Raw genomic sequence first — 21,729 nt, 5'->3', positions numbered from 1 at the left:
TCTTGATTTTAGGAAAGACACAGTTTATTGAACTGTAGGACGTTGGATGAAGTTGGGTGTTTTAGAACTTACCATTTCTGGCTGTAAGAGGTCAGTAATAGAAATTTCGTAGTATCTTTGCTAAACCAAGTGACTCACTTGTCATACTAGGTAGACTGCTTTGCTGTATAGCCTTCTTTTGTGGTCCATGTATGAGGTGATGGAGAAGTTGACCTTCACATTGAATGTTGTTTGACAATGTCACAGAAAATTTGTATGTGTAATAAAGAATTTGTGATTATACTTAAGTCAGCAAGATGCAATTTTTGATTGTTTTCTTTAAACTAACCTTTTTCTGTAAGGTGTGGCCTTTTGAAACTCTACAATTGTTACATTTTATGTAACTGAACTAACTTGAAGGTATACTTTTTATTTTTCTCCCAAATGTATTCTTATATAACATTTCCAAAACAAACAGCCGGTGATCTGAAGGCAAAGAGGTAATGCTGCTTTTAATTCAGACATTTTTTTTTCTTTTAGGAGATTCAAACTTCAGAACCAGTAGTTTTAATACTCTTCTTACTAGGGGAAAATTTTATTGTTTTGATGTTAAGACATTCACAGTTTTGTAGAATCATGTTTCAGGAATCATCACTCTGATTGTAAAAGTTCTACTCAGAAATTTGGCTGTGGCTTTCAAACTCGAAGACATGGTTCTGTTTGTTTTTTCTTTAATTAAAAGTAAGCATCAATAAGAAGTTAATATTTCCTTAAGTTTTCATCACCAAGAGTGCTTTCCATTATAAAGAAATGAGACAACAATAGTGATAACAGCTGGAGCTACTGGATTTGTGATAAAGCATGACTAATTACTCATTTTCTCTGCATAGATTGCATCTGTTTTTTCTTTCTCTTTTATTCCTACACATTGTTAACACAATGGAAGCTCATCGTTATCCAAACTCCTAGATAAATTCAGATGCAAGTAAAGAGCCTTGTGATTCAAGGTCCACAAATACAAATAACACACCACCACAACCTGACCACGGATATATTATTTGAATGACACGGAGTACTTTAATGATCGGATTAATTTAGAAAATACCAGTTACATAGTTCACTTTCAGACATAGAATTTCTGAGTTTAGATCTCTGCACTGCTTGGAGTCTAAGGTTGATTTTAAAATACCCATTATTTTCCTCATAAAATTACTTTATTTGCTGAAGATTAAAAAGGAAACAGTGATTAAGTTCTCATTTATTTCAGGCACAAAACTGAACATAATTTTTTAAGGAAATGCTCATAAACTGCAAATGTTTAATGCAAGTCATATTTTAAGCGCATGTTACCCCAGTTCTAGTGACAATAAAATCTTAGCTTGCTCTAGCAGCACATACACTAAGTATTGGATAGGTGATGAAACCATACATAGAGAACAAGAGGTCTCTGTACAAGTTGCACACTTCACAAATAAGCCATGATCATCCATATTTTAAATGTATGTGATACCACATAACATAATAAGAATGGTTCCTATTAGAGATTGTCTGCCTAAAAATTGATTCATTTCTAAAACTGACATGAAGTTTTTAATCTTATACAAATTGCTATATGAAGTAGGAACTGCTTACATTATGATATGTGTAGTATGACAAATGAATCTCCTATATTTCCCGACTCTTATTTGTGGATGGGGACGTTGGTAAATGTTTGTGAAGATAAGTCACCATTATTAACAAACACAGAGTGCCCATGAGATCATGCTTATGCTTCATGAACAAAAATTAGCTACTCCTTCAATCTTGAATTTCAAGATTAAGTAATTATATTCTCCAATTTTGATGGGATATTTGAGAGCAACTCTTCAATTGCAGAATTTAAAACGAACTACTCTGAACATCATTATCTGTTTATGGAGTGCTTTGTCTGAATTACCATATGCTTATTTTTAAAATGTGATATTCTATATGACAAAAAATTTACATTAGGTTATATGATATTTATTTTAGTATATATTTTTAAAAAATTAAAATACACCCTTATTAGTTCACATAAAAGTGCCTTGAAGGAATTCTTTTGAACATAGGGAAAGAACTTCTAAACTGATTGGCATGTTCAATATTTATTGATTTTATGTTCTATGGAATTAGTAACATAAATGTTATCAAAGTTTTGCTTTTTAGATTCTTTAATTTTGAGCATATTGAGAGGCAAGGTATTTAGGGATTGCATTTTAAATTTTCTGACTTGGTTATACATTTGAAACCAAAGAAACCTCCCAATTCTTTTTATCATTTTTTTTGTACAAGCTTGCCATTAGCTCTCTATGGTTTATAATTTTAATATAGAAAAAAATATTCAAATTTTCTTTCCTTAATAATCTTCATGTGCTTAATATTATATAAGAAATGGAATTATTGAAAGTTGTATGCAAAATATGTTAAAATACTAATATATATATGTACTATAACAACACTAATATGATAAGTGAATAGAATCAAATGCAGTCTTTATAACACAGCTGCATACTTTTCAAACGATTATGTGGGATACTTCCTGTAAAAAGAGTATCACTACATTGGATTGGTGTTCACATTGAGAGCCAATAGTAGAATAAACTTGGTACTAAACAAAGAGTCTGTATAAGATACCTGGTTTAATTTTTTTTAAGTTTATAATACTTATGTGAAGGGGTAAGCCAAGATGATCTTTCTTGACCACACTTGGAAACTGACTTGAATAATTACTGAGACTAAATTTTAGTGCACTTTATAAAAAAATGTTACTTTCATAGAATTGAAGAAATACAATTGTACGATGGTGGTTACACTGATAGAAATACATACTGCCAAAAAATGTCAGCAAGGGATTCAGAAATGATTGCACAGCACCGCATCAGAGAATGTGGTAACAGCAAGATGATTGATAGTATTTTCCATATAAATAAACTCTTTAAATCTTTTTTTTTGTAGAAATAAATGTGGGGAAAGTGCTTTTCTTTTACCTTAATTCCTATGAAAATATTTCTGAATGTAGATAGAGCAAGAGACAGTAAAAAAAAGTACAGTTCAGAAAAGAAGACATTCATGCATTTAAGCCACCATTAGTCTGATTCTAATACAAGGCAGACCATTAATCTTTTGCAAAACTATGACTCTAGCCACTTAAACTCTTTTTAGTGCTTTGCATGACAAGGGCATGATAGGCCCTGTAAGTTTAGGAGTTAAGATGTGTTTCTAACACATTAACTTAGACAAACACTTTTTGAAACTCCAAATATACAATAAAATACTTTGCTTTGGAGAAATGATGACAAGTCATTCAGGGAGAAAAATATAAACACAGAAAGATTCCTATAGAATTTATCATGAATGACAGTGTAGATAGATAAAAATAAATGACATTGGCTTATGTGTCATCTTCAGTCTTAATGATGTGGAACAGGGTAACATTGAACAGGACCTGGTGGCCATTGTTCCAGGCATAAAGAGCTCTATCTCTAGCATTGTAGTCAAGCATGGATATGTGAAAGTATTGGTTATGGAAGGGGATGTCTGTGTACTCATATGTGGAAGTTTTTGTGGAATAGGAATAATACACTTTGGCTCCAGTTAAATGAGAATTTGTGACATACAGAGTCCCACAGATCATGAAGGATTCCCCTGCACTTCTCTTGGGATAGCCGGTGCTCCAGCTCTTCATCACCTCCAAGGTGTCTTGATTAAGCTGGCTGATGACAATATTGCCTGCATTTTGGTTAGTTGCATACACAGCCCACAGCCCAATTTCATCAGCCATGAGGTCAATGTCCGAGAATCCACCCCACGTGTAGGGGTATACATTGTGAAAGCCAGCATACTCCAGGCTTCTCTGGGCTAACACTCTCCCTAAATCAAAGCTGTATTTGATGATGATATTACTCTGATACTTGTTAAAATAGAGTGAGCCGTTGTAGACAACATGGTTAGTTCCTGCCCACTTGAAAGGAAGGTTGTATGTCCTTGATTCAGCTCCGCTGACAAAGTCTGCAATGGACTTGTATTCACGGACTATTTTATTGTTAGTGTAACTGTCCATATACCAGACCTGAAAATAAGAAAAAAAAAAAAAAAAAAAAAAAAAAAAAAAAAAAAAAAAAAAAAAAAAAACAAGAGAATCAAATGGAGTGATTAAATTCTGGATTTTCACAAAAATTTTAAAGTAAAGATAGTTACAAAGTTTCAAATTTTGGATGCCATTCAAATGTGATAACATTGCAAGACCTTGTAAAGATATTGTATGGAGGGTCAGCAAAACAACTCAGGAGGTAAAGATGCTGTCAAGACTAACAAGCTGAATTCCATCCCCCTGATCCAAATGGTAGAAATTAAGAATCACGGTGTTCCTCTGACTTATCTATATATGTGACATGGAAACACACATAGATATACTAATTTTTTAGAAAAGAATATTTGTATAAAAACAGCTGATTTTGCTGCCTTCAAATTAACTTATTTTCTCTTTATTTTTTTTTTCTGGCTAGTTAGTGCCTATTGCTGGCCAAACCCATCACATGTTATTCCAAAGAATGTCTCCTGATGTAACAACTGTAAGGCTGTATCTTTGTCCTGCACATGCTCTAAAAACATGTCTATTTTATTATACATGCCAAACCTATGTGGTTAGCTTGTGGTTACCACAGAATCTTCTAGTGACCATTATTTATTGGATTTTCTTGGAGATTTTAGTGAAACCATTGCATTAATTTAATAAAAGCTCTCATTTGGATATGACTATTAAGAACCTTAATTCATAATTAATTCATTACTTAGTAGGACTACAGTAAGTTATTACTATATTTAATTTCATAAAACAGATATTGTAAACCTATAAAAACACCCTTACTTGTTTCCATTGTATTTCTTTTACAATTATCTCCAGTAATATAATGATTTACATGATAAAATCGTTCATTACTCAGTGCTCAGGGTTTTTAATATAAAGATCATATTTCTTACAGAATATTCAGGAAATTGTATATGAACATGATTCATACATTTTAAGCATAAGCGAAGACTAAATTCAATAACAATTAGCCTACAGTATACCAAGAATTGTAAGAACAAATCACTAAAATAGGTTTGTTCCACAAGTAGATGTATCAACAGTTTTAACTGAAAAATATCAAGAAATCAAGCTCTTTACATCATAACCTATATCATGAATAAAAGGAATAGCCTGGGAGAAATAGTATATGAGAAACATAATAATAAGCAAAAGCACTGATAGAAGCAACATACTCTGTTATGTTTTTCAGATGCTAAGGGGTCTGTCATCCAAGCACCAAATCGTGTTCCAGATGTCTTGACTGTGATGGGGCCTGTGATTTTCATCAGTTTGCCACATGCTGAAATTAGAGGAACATAAACATGTTGGTTGAACACAGTCAATGAGTCCAATACACAAACTCAGAAGAAAGCAAAGGGAGGGATATAATGCCTAGTAAGTCCATGAAATAAATGTCACATGTTCTGAATGAATGAGCATCATGTTGACTATAATGTATTTAAAAACTAAAAGGAGCCATGACTTGTTATTTCAATGTTCTTTATGTAAAGTATAATTCTATAGGAAAAATGGTCCATATGACCTGAAAAGAAATAAAGAAGAAAAGTCATTATCATTATATCAATTAGTCCTTGTTTATTCTAAGTAAAATTGTTGTAAGCATTGGTTACTTTCTTTTTGTTTTTCATTTTAAGACTTTATTTTCATTGAAAGACATCCCTTTCTAATTGGAAATTGGTTCTGTGATCACAATTCCCACCCTCCACTCTTCCCAGTTCCCTCCAGCTCCCGTCTTCCCCAGATCCATTCCCTCTCCACTTTCAGAAAACAATAGGCCTCCAAGCTGAACAGGAAAAAGACATGATACAATAAGACAAACTGAAAGTCCTCTTTGGGAGGTTGGTCAAGGTAACCTAATAGGAGGAAAGGAGTCCCAAGTGTAGGCAAAAGCTTCAAACACATACTTGCTCCTACTGGTACCAGTCATGTTTGTTTGATAATAGCCACCTACAACTCTCACCCTCTCTTATGTTTTATGGTCATTGAAAGTATATAAACTTAGATAGAACTCTGAAGTTGATTTTAATGTATAATGAACAATATTAATTTTATGAAAATATATGTATATATATTTAATACCTATACTAATATTTATTTTATATATGTAGTCATGTTGGCTGTGCATATGTTTTAAGCAGCTGAGGTTTTATAAATGCCAGAACCAGAACCAAAGGGCAAATATTTTTATGGATTTTTAAATAGAAGAATTTAGAAGTAATTTATCATACACATTTATTTTTCCATTAAAATGTTGGCTTTTATAACACAAGAGTGTGAATTCAATCATAGACTCCCTGAAAGTTGTAGAATTTTGACGGGTCCAATATACAGATAAAAGGGCTTGATAGAGCATGCATGGACATGCAAAGAACAAAACCTGATTATCTCAGGTTTTCAGACTTCCAGAGAAACTATAATGAAAGTATCAGGAACCCAAAGTACAATGAACAATATTAATTTCATGAAAAATATATATGTATATATACATATTAAATATCCATACTAATATTTATATATGTAGTCATGTTGTCTGTGGATATGTCTTAAGGAGCTGAGGTTTCATAAATGCCAGAACCAAAGGGCAAACTTTTTTTATGAATTTTAAAATAGAATTTAGAAATAATTTATCATACACATTTTCAAAAACAATTTGCCTATAAATATTTAACTTTGGTCAAACAAAGAAATAGCCTTCCTATTTGTTTATTAAATGTTTTTTCTATTTTTTGTCATCTTATTGCATATTTTTCTATCATCATATGGCTAATGTAGAAATTGATAAATGTCTAGTTCATTGCTGTTTGCACCTATGTCTTTGGATGAAAAGAAGAAATGCTCAAGGCAAATCATGGGCAAAAGCAATCTAGCTTGGAGCTTATTTTGACTCTCTGTATGTGCCTCATAAGAATAATTTGTAATTGGCAGGGTACCAAGATGCCTAGTTGGGAAAATGAAGCATGTGAACGTGTTTTGTTTTGTTATTGCTACAGTATGTACACATTCTATAATCTCTAACATTTTAGGATACCTGAATTGCAATCCTGTCCTACTTTCTTTGAAAGGAATTATATGTGCTATCACCTATGTTAAGTTTATCATTTTTAAGATTTCTAATGCTCAGTTTATCAAGACAGTACTAGTGATTCATGAGATAGATACCTATCTATATCTATCTATCTATCTATCTATCTATCTATCTATCTATCTATCTATCTATTATCTATCTATCTATCTATCATCTATCTATCACATAGCTTGGGTTAAGACTACTTGGAATATGGCAGTTCAAATTGTTTTCAACACATAAAAGCATATGAGCAAAATAGTATCCATCTGAAGTAAAGAAATGACAATGTATTTTGAATAGACCTAGTTGAGTAGATGGTAGGAATATATAGTTTGTCAAAGTGATGTTTAATGATGTGACACATAAACATTTATAAATGAACATATGAAAAGACAATGAAAATTTCCAGTGTACAGGGATTGAAATAAAAAGTTATCCCTTTCTCCAATTAAACCACAGAACTATATATGTGTGTTTTCTTTTCCCTGAAAGATGGAAAAGAATTCTGGCTTGAAATGATGGACTAATATCTGCTTTTAGCTCTTCTATCTTCTGATTTCAATAAAACTACAGTGGAGTATAGCATTGAATTTTTTTTTTTAATCCCAAAGACAGGGGAGAAGTACAAGGAGCTACTTGTAGAGAACTTTCAACAAATCCCTCAAAGGCACAGATGATAGAGAGCAGTCATGCAAGATTTGGAACGAGATGTGTCAGCTTGTGCAGAGGAAATGATGGTTGAAGAAGATGCATTAACATTACCTTGCAAAGTGAAATATGGAGTCAGAAAGGTACGGAGAGAACATTTGGTACGTTTGGTGTGTTCTAGCAAACTGGAAGCATCGGCACTACTGAAAGAGTGTTAAGAGCAATTGATTCCATTTTATTCCCTAGACGTAGGGCTCCAAATCAAGTCAATGCACCTGCAAAACTGTGTGTCAGACTTAAAGTGGATAATGTAAATTTGGGAGACCCAAGGATAAAAGTGTCAAGCTTTACGTAAATACTTAAGTCATCGAGGGGATTATTGCTCAAAATTTCAAAGTTCGTAGATAACATAAATGGCTTTGAAAGTGTGATAAAACAGTAAGATATTAAAAGACAGTATTCTGATAAAAGACAATGCAGAGAGTACATGAGACCCTTCCTCCTTTAGACACTTTTGTACTTAGCATTTAGGCAATGAGAAAAAAAAAACTTAAGAAATCTGTTACTAAATGAAAACTATGATTCCATTTTACAAAAACAGGTGTAAGATTAAAAGCATTTTCCCCAAACTGAAAAATGTTAACACTGAAAAAGGGGGAGGAGAAATGAGACACAGCGTATTGGTTCAAGTGTCTAAGTAAGAATTATAGAATAGGAAGAGACACAGAAAGAGTAGGAGAAAGTAAACAAATTTGCTCAAGTACCTGTAATAAAATTACTGTGAAAAGTAAGATAGTTAAGAAAAAGACATTCAAGCTGCTTATATGTAAACAAGTAGGAATTAGATTGCAATTGAGCTTTTTAACACCACATTGAGTCCTGGAATGCAATAAAAACTCAGGCCTTTGTACTGAAGAAAAAATACCCAAGTAAAACAATGTACGATCTTTGGTGCAATGATGTGCACCATTTCAGAACTCTATTTTCTGTACAGTTTTCTTCAGAAATTATTTGAAGACATATTCCAGTGAACAAGTTATTAACTGCACAGAGAAGGAAGCGAGACAAGGAAAGCAATGACTTCTTGTGTGATGAGAACTACTGAGCAGGAGACTTTGAGAAAGCTTCCAGAACAGAAAACTCTAAGAGAAGGACTCATATTTATGTTTGTGGAAATGTAAATTAATACAGCCACCCTGAAAATGATACAGATGTTTACAGATACAGGTATGTTTAATATGATTTAAACATCACACATATGCATATGTGTGTGTAGACATCATATTACCACCATGCTCAGTTGAAGATTATAATATCAATCAACATTTTTTTAAAAAAAAAAAAAGTGGTAAGTGGATTTGATCTTTAGATAGACTTGGATTTTAAGAAGAGATATATTTACTTTAAGAGTTTGGGTGTTTGTTGGCATATATGTGTGCACCAGAGGTGGAGCATTCCCAGAAGCCAGAACAGGACATGGGATTCCAGGAACCAGAGCTACAGATGGTTGTGAGCCAGCATTGAGTGTTGAGAACTGAACCTGTGTCCTTTGTAAGAGTAACAGGTATTTTTAACTGATGAAGGATCTGTCCAGCATAATATTGCCACTTTCGAAAAATATATGAATAGGTGAAGATAATGACTTAATTTTTAACTTTTTGAGACTATGTCTTATTATGCAACTCAATCTGGCCTGGAATTCACTATGTAGATCAGTCTGGCCTTGAACACACAGAGATCCCTATGACTTTTCCCCCCAATGCTGGGATTAAAGGTATGCACTATTCCATCTGACTTATGGATATATACTGAAGTAGATTTTATTTAATGTCCCAAGTATTATAGTATTAGATTTATAGAGAAAGGACTTATGTTTAAGTCTATCACATAGCTTTGTTTGATTTTAGAAAAGGCAAAATTTGCCTAGTGATAGCAAAAAGAGATCAAGTTCATATTGTTAAGAAATAAAACTGTGAGAATAGATGGAGTATAGGGGAATGACTGTCTCTGTTTTAAAAACACCTATAATTACAAAATATTTCTCTATTGAAGATTAAAAATCTCTGTCTTGAAGCCACAAATAGTTTGATTTTGGTCAATATTCCTGAGTTGTCATAAAAGCATAGTAGGTACAGATATGAAGAAAAGAAACCCAAGAAGGAGATGTTATCTAAATTTTCAGCTAACAAAATAGGATATCATCAAATAATATCTGTGGTTGACCTAAAAAGTAGAAAATAATTTTATTATTCAAAACGCTGTTGTAACCAATACTATTCCCTAAAATTAAACTGTTAAATGGGTTAAATTCTGGAGAAATGAACCAAAAGAAACCGTTGTTAAAAAAATTTAAGCATACTATCTTTGCCATATGTGTGTAATATTTAAATTGTTAAAGTGGTTATAAAAACCTCATAGTCAGATTGGAAAAGTTAAAAAAACTGCATTTATACATTGCCTGTTGAAAGATCATTTCCAGATTTTATGTCCCATGCATAGCTAGGAAATGGATAGAAGCAAGAAAAAGGGCCACAGATTGATGAAATGAAACTTGTGAGAAACCTGAACTTTAATATTTTGAGTGTGAGGCTTAGACCAAAACTGAACATTTTTAACTTCCAGTTCAATTTTACAGATGACTTAGCAAGTTCTCTTTCTTTTCATCTTTAAACTTCAAAAAATAGGAATACTATGAATTATAACATTCATATATTTTTATAACAGCAAGTGTAATAATGTTTAAAAGATTAAAAATGGGGAGAGAGACTATACAGAAGGAGAGACAGAGTCACAGAAAAGGATGGAGGATATACCAAAGGAACAGGAGAAGCTAAATAACACCGAGATTTTTTCAAAAGCCTTAAGGGTTAGTATTATTTTATATTAACTAAATTTACATATAATATACATAAGTGTATTGTATACCCAGACAAATAGCTTAAATAAAGCTATGCCACATCTTACAAAAACCCAGCAGCACGTGTGAGAACTCACAGTGTGAGCTGTTGGTCAGGGGTGTCCAAGAGCCTCTCCAAACAATGCAACATGTTGCTATTTTACATGGTGCCTCTTAGAGGTAGAAGATAAGTTCCTGTTGCTGAAGATACCATGTAGTTTGACCATAGGATTAGAAATATTTTGACTGAATGTGACCTGAAAGCCTCTTCCCTCAGGACTACTTTTCACAGCATCAGAAGTGCTATGCAAAGAGTCAATGGAGAGAAGTAGTCAATTGTCCTACCTAGCTGATACCCAGGAATCACAACAATGACCAGCATGGTAAGATGTTCCTGAATGTGCATATCTTCTTGGTAACCAACAGCTCCATAATTTTTTCAAGGCCTCAACAGGAAGGAAATCATGCCTGATCCTAGAAACCTAGTCAGTCCCTGGGGGTAATGAGGTTATAGATTTTAGAGTAGAACTTACTACTGCCAATTTACAAGACCGGCTGAATTACTAGTTGCCTTCAAAACACTTTTCCATATACCGGTAGATAAATGCCCCATCACCTCTCATCAAGGTAGCATCATGTGGCACCATAAAAAGACAATCAAGGAAAACTATAAATGATTAAAATGCAAAGAACAACAGACTGTACAGTCCCCAGTCCCAATATATCTATTAAAAAATTCCTATACTTAGGGTTCAGAGAACATCATGAGACAGATATGGAAAGATCAGAAGAGCCAGAGGACCAGGAGTTTTTCCTGTAATATTGTGTTTCCTAGAAAGAGTAAAGATAAGGAAACTACACCCATGTTAACATCATCAACAGGATTGCATAAGCAAGACCAAAACTAGATAAACACCAACAGACATGGAAGGGGAAATCTCATCAGACTCCATAAATAACTACAGATAACTAATGGCTACTGGAAGAGGGAGAATTAGGCTTCCCCAAGATGAGTGCCTAATTGGATATGCATTGTCAAATGGTCTGTCCTGAAATCACACACATACAAACAACACTAAATGGACTCTTAAATGGTTGCATATATATATACATATATATATATATGTAAATGTATGTGTCAGTATAGGAAGCAAGGCCAACATGAGAGGGACAGGTGGGATGAGACGTTAGAAGGTTTAGAGGGAGGAAATGGAAAGGTAGCAAGGATCTAGTCATATTTTAATTAACATTTTAAAATCATAAAGAAAATAAGTTGATTAGAGTTATATTTCTAATGAGCTATCACACTGTATTCCTGCACATGGCTTTTTAGAAATGTATTTCTCATGAGTTCTCATTCTACTCCCGATCATATCTTTTAAGAGAAATAATAATGTCTGTGTGATCACTTCTTGGCCTTTAGCTAAAAGCAAGTGTATAATCTGCTCTTATCATTTTAACAAATTGTCTGAGGAAAATTCATTCGCCATTACATAAGAAAATCAAGTTAATTTTGAAAATTTTTAAAATATTAGTTTTTCTTAGACATTTTAGTTATATGAAAATTATTTTCAATATGTATAGGTGATAGTGTGTGAGCTATGCCTTCAAAGAAAGATACTTCAGATTATTCTTTGACCATGGAAGATCCCATAAACACTCATGAAGCTTGTCCTTTGCCTTCCAGTTCCTCTCTGGGTTATATTTTCTCCATCATCAACGTGCATGTTCAGCATCTACTCACTTTCCTGTCTTTCCAGTGGCTCATAATGGACAATGTTTGGATCTGTCTTCCCTTGTTTGACCTCAGTCCACCAGTATTTCTCAATTGGGGACATGTATCTTGAGTAAACTAATTTTGTATTATTAATCTATGAGGCACACTTGAAGTAAGGTATAGCTGAATTTTTACATGTCCTTAAGTCTGCTAATCTCAAATAAGTGCATGTATTCAAAAATTCAGACTCCACCTAGGTAGACAGGGAAGACTTCTAGCTTAAAATCTGAGATGTAATTGACAAGGAATCACCTTTTGGCTCATGTTTTGATGTGAAGATTACTTAAGGTTTTAGTTTAGTTAGCATACTAGCCATTTAGTGGTTAAAAGATGTAAAAGGCCAGCTTGGGAAAGGTAGGATTTTAAAATGGTGTGTAATAAGATGGAGGTTAAGGATACCATCTGGATTTGGATTTGGATTATATCCTTACTCTTTCAGGACCCTGAGAAATTTCTTAACCTCTTGTTGTCTCATAGGTAACAGTAGTAATCAAATATCTTTCACAGCTCAGTTGAAAAGATTAAATGAGAAACACATGCTAAGTATTTAGAAAAGTATTCAGTACACAGATACATTAGAAATATTAACTGTTTCATGTGTTCCTGCCATGGATCTAAGACTGATAGAAGAACAGCCAATATCATTAAACTTGTAAAACTAATGTGAACATTTTATTTTATTTTTGTCGTTATGATATAAAATCACAGAAGTTTAAAAGGGAACATTAGGAATTCAAAACAGATGTGAACTACAATTTTAAAAGAAAAATCTTTTTATGGATAATAGATTACAGAAGGATTGAAGAGAAGGGAGAAGCATTCCCTACAAGCTATCACATTGAGTGAGGGATATAAAGCAGGGATAGAGACAGAAAATTAGTTCTATTTGGGTGTCTGATTTTAAAGGTAAAGTTGATAGGAACAGACTTTGGTTTAGATGGGAAGATGGAAAATAAAAATAAATGAAGAAGGATCTAGCGCAGCATGGAGATATATGGCTTGCTTACTTGGGTAGACTTTAGGGCCATCTACTCAGATAAAGAGTCAGGGGAGGAAGAGGAAAAAGAGGGAAAGAACGTGAGGATTCCAGTGAAGGTGATTTTAAGCTGTGCGTGGTCTGATGTAGTATCTGGAAAGAAAGCACGTCCATGAAGAGAACAGATGCCCCAGTGAGAAACAGTTTTGACCTTTGTTAGTATGGTGATAATAATGAACATCAAGGATGTATTAGCTTCGTGAGGGGCACACACAAAGAAAGGCATGCTCAACAGAACTCTACAAATGAGCATCTAGAGGACCATGTAGTAGAGTTCTGGAAGAAGCTATCAATATTGTGAGAAAATATATAGTATTATGATCTCCCAGTTGTGGGAGTAGTTTTTTTTTTTAACTGTAATAAGCAAGGTTTAATCAGCATAATACAAACATGTTTGGAACTCATCACCATCCCCATTACAACAAGGTAGAGAGGGGTTGTGTCTCCCCTGTGGGGAAAGCTTTTAAAGGCATAACTACAAAGAGAATCTTTGAAGATGCTTTGGCATGGGTACAAGGACTTTTTGCTCCCTTCCATCCTGTTAAGTTAGCTTTTTCCTTGTTTTTAGAGCAAGGCCACTGTTCTTGAGTTAGGCCATCTTTATCAGCCTGTACCAGGTGGCTGGCTGGGCTGAGCTAAGTGACCTTGTGCTTGGAATCTCCTAGGTGGGAGAGGGGAAGGCCACTATCTTCCTGAGAAAACATTCTGCTAGGAAAATTTTTCTTGCCCCTTTGAGAATAGGGGGTGAGGGTCCCACATTCCCCACTCCTCTTGGTCCTAAGAATCAGCTCAATCATGAGCTGGTTTTGCTAACTTTGGCCACATTGTCTCTTAAAATTGATTCTTTTATGTTTTTTTTTTGACTTAGCATTTTAATCAGAGATTACTGGACGATGTATTCTTTTAACTGCTTTATATGGGAGTTAGTTTTTTTCTAAAAATTAATTCTTGCCTTCAGAAGCTGAACTTTGGCCCAGTTGTGCATTTGAGTTACTAATATGCCTTGAGACCTTTGAATTAGCAAGGCACCACTAGACCAAGCAAAGAGTTCTTCAGAAAACTGGTCCTGTCTTATTGAGAATACTATCTTTATGGCTAACAAGACATTTTCAAAGAAGTATCTATAGTATTTAGTGGAAAGAAAACATTAATGATCACAAAGCTTATGTAGAAAGCTTATGTAGAAAGTGATAAACCATAATTTGGATAGGAGTTAATTTGAAAATCACTATTAAACCGAATAACAGCAACAGATGTTCTTTTTAAGGAAAAAGAGGAAGGGAGGAATGGAGAGGCAGGGAAACATGAGGTCACAAGAATTATATTTCTGGCCGGGCGATGGTGGCGCATGCCTTTAATCCCAGCACTCGGGAGGCAGAGGCAGGCAAATCTCTGTGAGTTCGAGACCAGCCTGGTCTACAGAGCTAGTTCCAGGACAGGCTCAAAAGCCACAGTGAAACCCTGTCTCGAAAAAAAAAAAAAGAATTATATTTCTGCTGTCGTTTAGTAAAGTCAGGTGTATATATAGGGACCATCTGGTAGACATGGAGTAATGAATGTTATAAAACATGCTTATGAAATAAATGAAGTCCACAAGTAGATAATAATCATTCATTTAGTATCTATGAGTAATCATGCTTTCATTTACCCTTTTATGTATATGTGCATTAATTAAAAGCAAATAAAGAAACAAATACTCTCCCTATATATTTAGAACAGAAAAGCAGGCAGTATCAAGTCTTGTCATTCATACAGGTAACATGCTTAAATCATTGTATAAGGACAGATAATGCAATTACTTGCTGAAGAGGACTTTCTTCATTTATAAAATCCAAGTTCTAATGTCTGACTTTTTTATTTTGGGGGCTAGGGGGGCTTTGAATTTATTACAGATCAAGAAGCTTTGATGTTGATGAGGAGAAAGTGGTATCTGTGGTCATGGTCCATCCAACAAACAAAAAAATAAGTGAAATACAAGTCACCCCTGTGCCCGTGTGATGGTCATCACCATGCTGTTAGCATCGGATAGACATCCCCAGCAGGCCAACAGCAATGAAAGAACTCGTGGCGTTGATTACTTTCTAGGAGAAATTTCCTTTAAACTGGTCATTGATTTCCTAAGCTAAAGTTTGTCTTGTGAAATGAAATCAGTGGAATTTAATCGGCACATATGTATGAAACTGGCTGCTTTCCCAGTTACAATGTTGTGGGCTTTGGTGTCAAGAAAACGCAGGCATCTCCACATTCTAAAGAAACGGAAGCATTGAGAAAACAAACAAACAGTAACACTCATTTTTGTTTCCTGCCTTCCCTGAACTAGATTTTGTCGAAGTGAATCATCGTCTTCCTCATTTTACTCTCACTTTCTAGAGGACAAAGGAAGTTATTCAGGAAAGATAATTTCCCCAAATGCCAGTGAGACAAATATTCCCACCAAGGTGCATGGCAACAAAAGGGGGTGGAGTCTTGCATCATTGATGACGCCTGCTACTCTCTTCTGCCTTCAGACCCAGGCAAGTATCAGCATTGATAACATCTACGTATTCAGAAAATATACTGAGTAGGTTATTGAGGAAAGTGGCCATTTTATTTCTCTGCTGACGTTTACGCATTCCTTCCTGACCGTCAGTTACCACCCATCATTATCAACCACTAGTTGAGGAAATGGTAGAATTTAGGATGCAGCTTGAGGAAGTTGTTTGGATTATTGACACATAAAAAATACCTGTCCTTTTATTTCCTTAGCATATGAAAGTGCTTTATTATACCTTAGTTTAATAGCTTCTGGCTTTGGATCCTTGGGTCAAGCCCAAACATATAATTTAGATAGAGCAGGAAATATATCTACGGACATACAATTATGTCTGTCTTTCTTAAGGCCAATAGAGAACTCATGTAATAAGAAACATGTATGATTTGATTGTACAATCTATTAAAACTCCTATAAAAAGTTTATCTCCCCCAAACTTTGGGAGTCCTGTAAAGTCAACTTAAATTATTTAAATTTTATCTTTCTATCAAGTCTTAATCATTTATGATGCTTTGAACAGGATTGGGATAGTAACACTGTGCTTCTGGTGGGATAACGGCAATTACATGTGTATCTAAGAAATCATCTTTTCTTACAAAACACAATTTTACTTTCTTAGCCATTAGAGAAATTACTTTGATTCTTCCATTTGTGTTTCCTAATAAAAACTTGAATTAGGAGTATATCTTAAAGGAGAAGCCTGTTTAACTTAAAACTAAATGGAAACTAATGTAATAAAATCCCTGATAACTTAGAAATTTGTGCTTTCTTCTGGGAATATAGTTGTGTCCTTAAGAGATTTAAATTTAGTTACAATTTAAGAGCATATAAATATACGGAAGATTAATGATAGTGGTTTATCTTTCAATCTTCAGATTTATGTGCTGTGCTCTATGACATTTTACTTAAAACTAGCTCCACTGGGGAAGAAAATTGAGAGAAATGCATTCACAGTTGTTGAAATTTGATTCTCAGTCCCCAGTTCATTTCTAGCCTCTGCTAATCAGTTGTGTGTTGAGAGGCTTCTGTGAAGAATGAAGAACGCTAATGATGAATGAGCCTTCTTGCTCATTTACTATATTTGTAGTAAAGTAGTAAAGGTGATTAATTCCTGAAAGCCATGGCTAAAAAAATGCAGTCTAAAATTATAGAAGAAATAGCCTCAAGTGTATGGGGTGGAAATCAGAGACATTTTATGATACAACTTAAAACTTTGGGTGTGCATGTGTGACATAGTCTAGCAAATGACTTTAAGTAACCTATCAGGGATTGTTTCCATTTAATCTGGGGATATATCCTCCAAAATTGTCCATGGATTTCTGATTAAATCTCACTTTTCCACACCAGGGAGCCAGAGTTGAACTTTTCTTTAATTATTACAGCTTCTGAGATGTTTGGTGTCTATAGAGTAAACTATTCCATATTTTCCAATGAAGTATTGAAATTGCTATTGTGGAAAGAACAAAAGTCAATAACAGCACAATACAAAAAAACCCTGCTGTATTTTGTAATCTGCTTTTCCTCAAACGTTTTCTGAAAAACACATGTATACCACACACAAACCAGAGACACATGTACATACATACACAACACATACACTCAAGTACACACACTACACACATACATGACATGTATACTCACGTACACAGACTACACACACGACACATACACTCATGTACACACAATACACACACTCTCAAATGCACACACCATATTTATTATAAGAGTTAAAAGAAAATTATTTTAAAAATAAAATCCTTCAAGCATTTGTAGAAATTGGCTTTCTGTACTGTGTTTGAAATTTTTCATGCATGTCTCCAAGTCTTAACTAAAGCAAGGCAAGGGCAGTCTGTACAGTGCAGGAACAACACCCTTATAATGTACGAACACACACATGCACCGCAAAAGCAATGCATTTTCCCTGTAAAATGGAAGAATTAGCTTAGTGTTGTAGGGAGTGAAGAAAAAGTTGGTGGAACAATACCAAAAGAATGCAAATCCTTGCAGGGCCAACCAGGTACGGCTGCTCAAAAGAGATGGGGTCTTGTGTTCACAGTGAAAGTGTTAGGGTTTCAGCAGTACAGTGGGAAGAGTGCTTCATGGAAAAGTAAAAAAAAATTAAATGTCATAGAGGGTTGAAATAGGCAAAATGGGAAGTGAAAGATAGAATGGTCAGACATTGGGGCAGAAGGTGGTGCTTGCTGAGGACTGTGAAGGAGAGGGAAATAATGTAGTACACATACCACCAGCTTACATCGTGCAGAAGTGTTTGGATTAGTTTTAAAGGTAAATGCTTGAAACACAACTGTAAGATGCCCCAACTGGTGCTTGGGAAAGATGAGAACGAATACTGAAAGCCACAGAGAAGGTCTGTGTTCAATTAAAACTGAACAGGTAGTAAGGGGCAGGGGGTACCCATTGCAGATTCCAACTGAAACACGGTGAATAATACTCTGGATTAGGCTGGTGGAAATGAGGATGCAGAAAGTGGCAGTTAGGAGAAATGTGTAAAGAAGGAGTAAGAAAATGTGGTGACCATGTGAAGAAGTGGCCTTCAGAGGGTAATAAAAAAAATGGCTGTCTCTCACACCTCTTTCTGGACCACAACAATTGATGGATGGATGAATGGATGCATGCATGCATGCATGCTTGCATGGTAGTTTTAATCAATAAATTATATTTACTGAGCTAGCTAAACAATCTGCTATTAAAAATAGTTTTACAAAAGGAGTAAATATAAATAAATGCCTGCCTTGGGCATATATTTAAATACATACACATAGTTGATAAATTTATACTCTCAACGAAGGTTTCATTACATGGTATGTAGAAAATGCCATTGCCTCCTTTAATGTTCTTTCTCTTGTAATTTGTTTATGCTTAACATAAATGGTAAAGTTGTTTTGGGGTAAAGAAGATATCATGTATAGGAAAGAAATCTGATTTTAATTTGAGAACGACGTGGGCTTAAAGTTGCTATAACCTTTAAAATCTATGTTAGTTTAATAATTTTTTGGTGTTTTTTAAATTCCCAGTACTAATGCCTAGCACAGAGTTCTCTGAGGGATTAAAACAAATATGTGAACCAGCTGGTATACTGCGTTTCAAGCAGTAGGCACCCAGTTTTGCTGCAATTACCTAGTTATGTGCTTGCAAGTCTTGCTTAAAAGATGGGCTTGTTTTCCTCAGAGAGATGTTCCTTTGCACTTCTTGTCTCTTCAAATACCCAACAAAGGGCCAGCACATATCACAGAGTCAAAAATATTTGTTGGGTATTCATATTTGTCTATTGACACATAGAAAGTTTGATTTCCATTGTAAGAAAGAAATTCGCTATAGCATATAGTTAGGTCTCATCACCTTGACCTCAAATGGTTGATTTAGTAAAAAAGATGCATCCCTTGTTTCACTAGAGGGCACCAAATCATTGCCCTAAAATAGACATAGCAAGAGGAAATGGGGTGGGGTAGGGGTAGAGAAGGGGGCAAGCCTGGTTATAATCTCTATCAAATATCTGTTGGTGATCTCAGGGGGTGTGTAAGAGTTTTAGCCACGCTTTATCAGGCAAATTTTCACAAGCATATAATTATATTCTGCATGTCGTGAAATCTGATACGATTTAATTAAGCGCAGGGGACTTTATTCTATTCAGTCTCGCAGAGGAGAAAGTGAAATACTTTGGAAAAGCCATCATTGTATTTCAGTCAGGCCACAAGGGTGCATTGCCGTGGAAGCTTTGTCTAGTTTCTACTCTCTGCAAACCTTTAATTCTTCCATAGAAATAAACTGAATGTTGCCTTTGTAGTCTGCAAGACTTGTGATTCCCTGGGGGGCCTTGTTTACTGTTTGGGAAGGTCCTCGAAGGCAGGGAAGCTGGTTTAATTTTCAATCTTCAGATTTATGTGCTGTGCCCTGTGACATTTTACTTAAAACTAACTCCGCTGGGGAAGAAAATTGAGGGAAATGCATTCACAATTGTTGAAATTTGATTCTCTGTCCCCAGTTCATTTCTGGCCTCTGCTAATCAGCTGTGTGTTGAGAGGCTTTTGTGAAGACTGAAGATGCTAGTGATGAATGAGCCTTCTTGCCCCTTATACTAGATTGGAATCCTCTCTCTCTCTCTCTCTCTCTCTCTCTCTCTCTCTCTCTCTCTCTCTCTCTCTCTCTCTCTCTGTCTTTCTGAGAGTTATAGCAAGTTGATTTTAGATACTTTGGAATGTTGAACCCGTGAGGTGTCCCCCTCTATCCTTTGTGCTAATGGTCCTGTTAATTATTTCTGTTTTTCATCCATTCCAAGAGTTGTTTATGGTCTGATGCTTTGATATTCTGGTTTGGAAAATAATGATGATTATGAAACTAAATGATTCTCAGAGATTAATTCAACCAACTTATACCAATACCAAGAAATGTAGATACTAAAGTCAAACTTATATTAATTAAACCCTAACCCAGTGATATTATTTGCTTTAGTTTCTGTTTCTCTGTACAAACACACACACACACACACACACACACGATATGATATCTATTTATCTATCATTACCATCTACACATGTATGCTTCTACCATATATCTATATCTCTTTTTCTCTGCTGCCTGCCCTATCTATCTATCTATCTATCTATCTATCTATCTATCTTCCATCTATCTATCTTCCATATATCACATATCTATACATTTATCATCTATTGTGTATCTCTCTACCTTCCATCTACAATTTAGATTTTCTGTTTAAAACTTCTTCTCTGTTCGGAGATGCTAAATGGTTAATTGTTCTAAATAGTGGGAAGAACAAAAATTCCATTTCTTTTGAGACAAACCCCATCAGTTTGGACTCTGGTCGTTATGCTAGTGACTAGGAGACAATGATTCCTGAAAACTGGAAAGAGTTCATGAAATAGTAGAACTACAGCCTGCTCTTTATTTTCACATGTTTCATATTTTCAAGTTCAACCAACCAGGAATAAAAATATTTGGAAAAGGCCAAGCGGTGGTGGTGCACGCCTTTAATCCCAGCACTCGGGAGGCAGAGGCAGGAGGATCTCTGTGAGTTTGAGGCCAGCCTGGTCTACAAGAGCTAGTTCCGGGACAGGCACCAAAGCTACAGAGAAACCCTGTCTCGAAAAAAAAAAATTGGAAAATAATTTGATCTGTAGTAAACATGTGCAGACAAATTTTCTTGTTATTTTCACCTAAATCCTATCTACATTGCATTTGGACTGCACTGAGTTTTATAAAGAATAAAGGAATTACGAAAAATATATGTCATAGCATTTATAAACAATAGTTAAGTACATACCACTTTATACAAAGGGATTTAACAATTGTAAACTTGGTATTTGTGAGGGAGGACTCTGAACCAGTTCCTCACAGCTACTAAGGCACTGCTGTGCTTTTTGTGTCTTATAGATACATCTCAGTTAAATCAAATATCTTATTAAGTAAGAGAGATAAATACAGATGTTACTGTATGATACTTGTAGTCTATGGACTGTCAGAGTATATGTATCAGAGTAGTTGAATTCAACACATAAATTGTTCTGGGTTTGATTTCCAGGACTGAAAACTAAATAAATGAACACAAAGAAAAGAAAAGAAAAGAAAAGAGAGACGGAGCTGGGAGGCGCCCGCGCCGGCAGACGGAGCTGGGAGGCGCCCGCGCCGGCAGACGGAGCTGGGAGGCGCCCG

General features: G+C 34.9%; 1 protein-coding gene across 3 annotated transcripts in view; it reads right to left on the bottom strand.

Moving 5' to 3' along the window:
* Window positions 1–3,388: 3,388 nt before the first annotated feature.
* Olfm3 (olfactomedin 3) overlaps window positions 3,389–21,729 on the bottom strand; it is a 48,225-nt gene continuing 29,884 nt past the window's right edge. For all 3 annotated transcript variants that reach the window (XM_050151024.1, XM_050151110.1, XM_050151194.1), the window contains 2 exons: window positions 5,260–5,366; window positions 3,389–4,066 (listed from right to left, as the gene is read on the bottom strand). In XM_050151024.1, the coding sequence (XP_050006981.1) occupies window positions 3,389–4,066; window positions 5,260–5,366 (785 nt within the window). The remainder of the gene's footprint in view (window positions 4,067–5,259; window positions 5,367–21,729) is intronic.

This window comes from Alexandromys fortis, unplaced genomic scaffold (assembly GCF_014885135.2).
Source record: "Alexandromys fortis isolate MF-2015 unplaced genomic scaffold, M_Fortis_MF-2015_v1.1 scaffold_19, whole genome shotgun sequence".
Lineage (NCBI taxonomy): Eukaryota > Metazoa > Chordata > Mammalia > Rodentia > Cricetidae > Alexandromys > Alexandromys fortis.
This window is presented reverse-complemented; position numbering and strand designations above follow the sequence as displayed.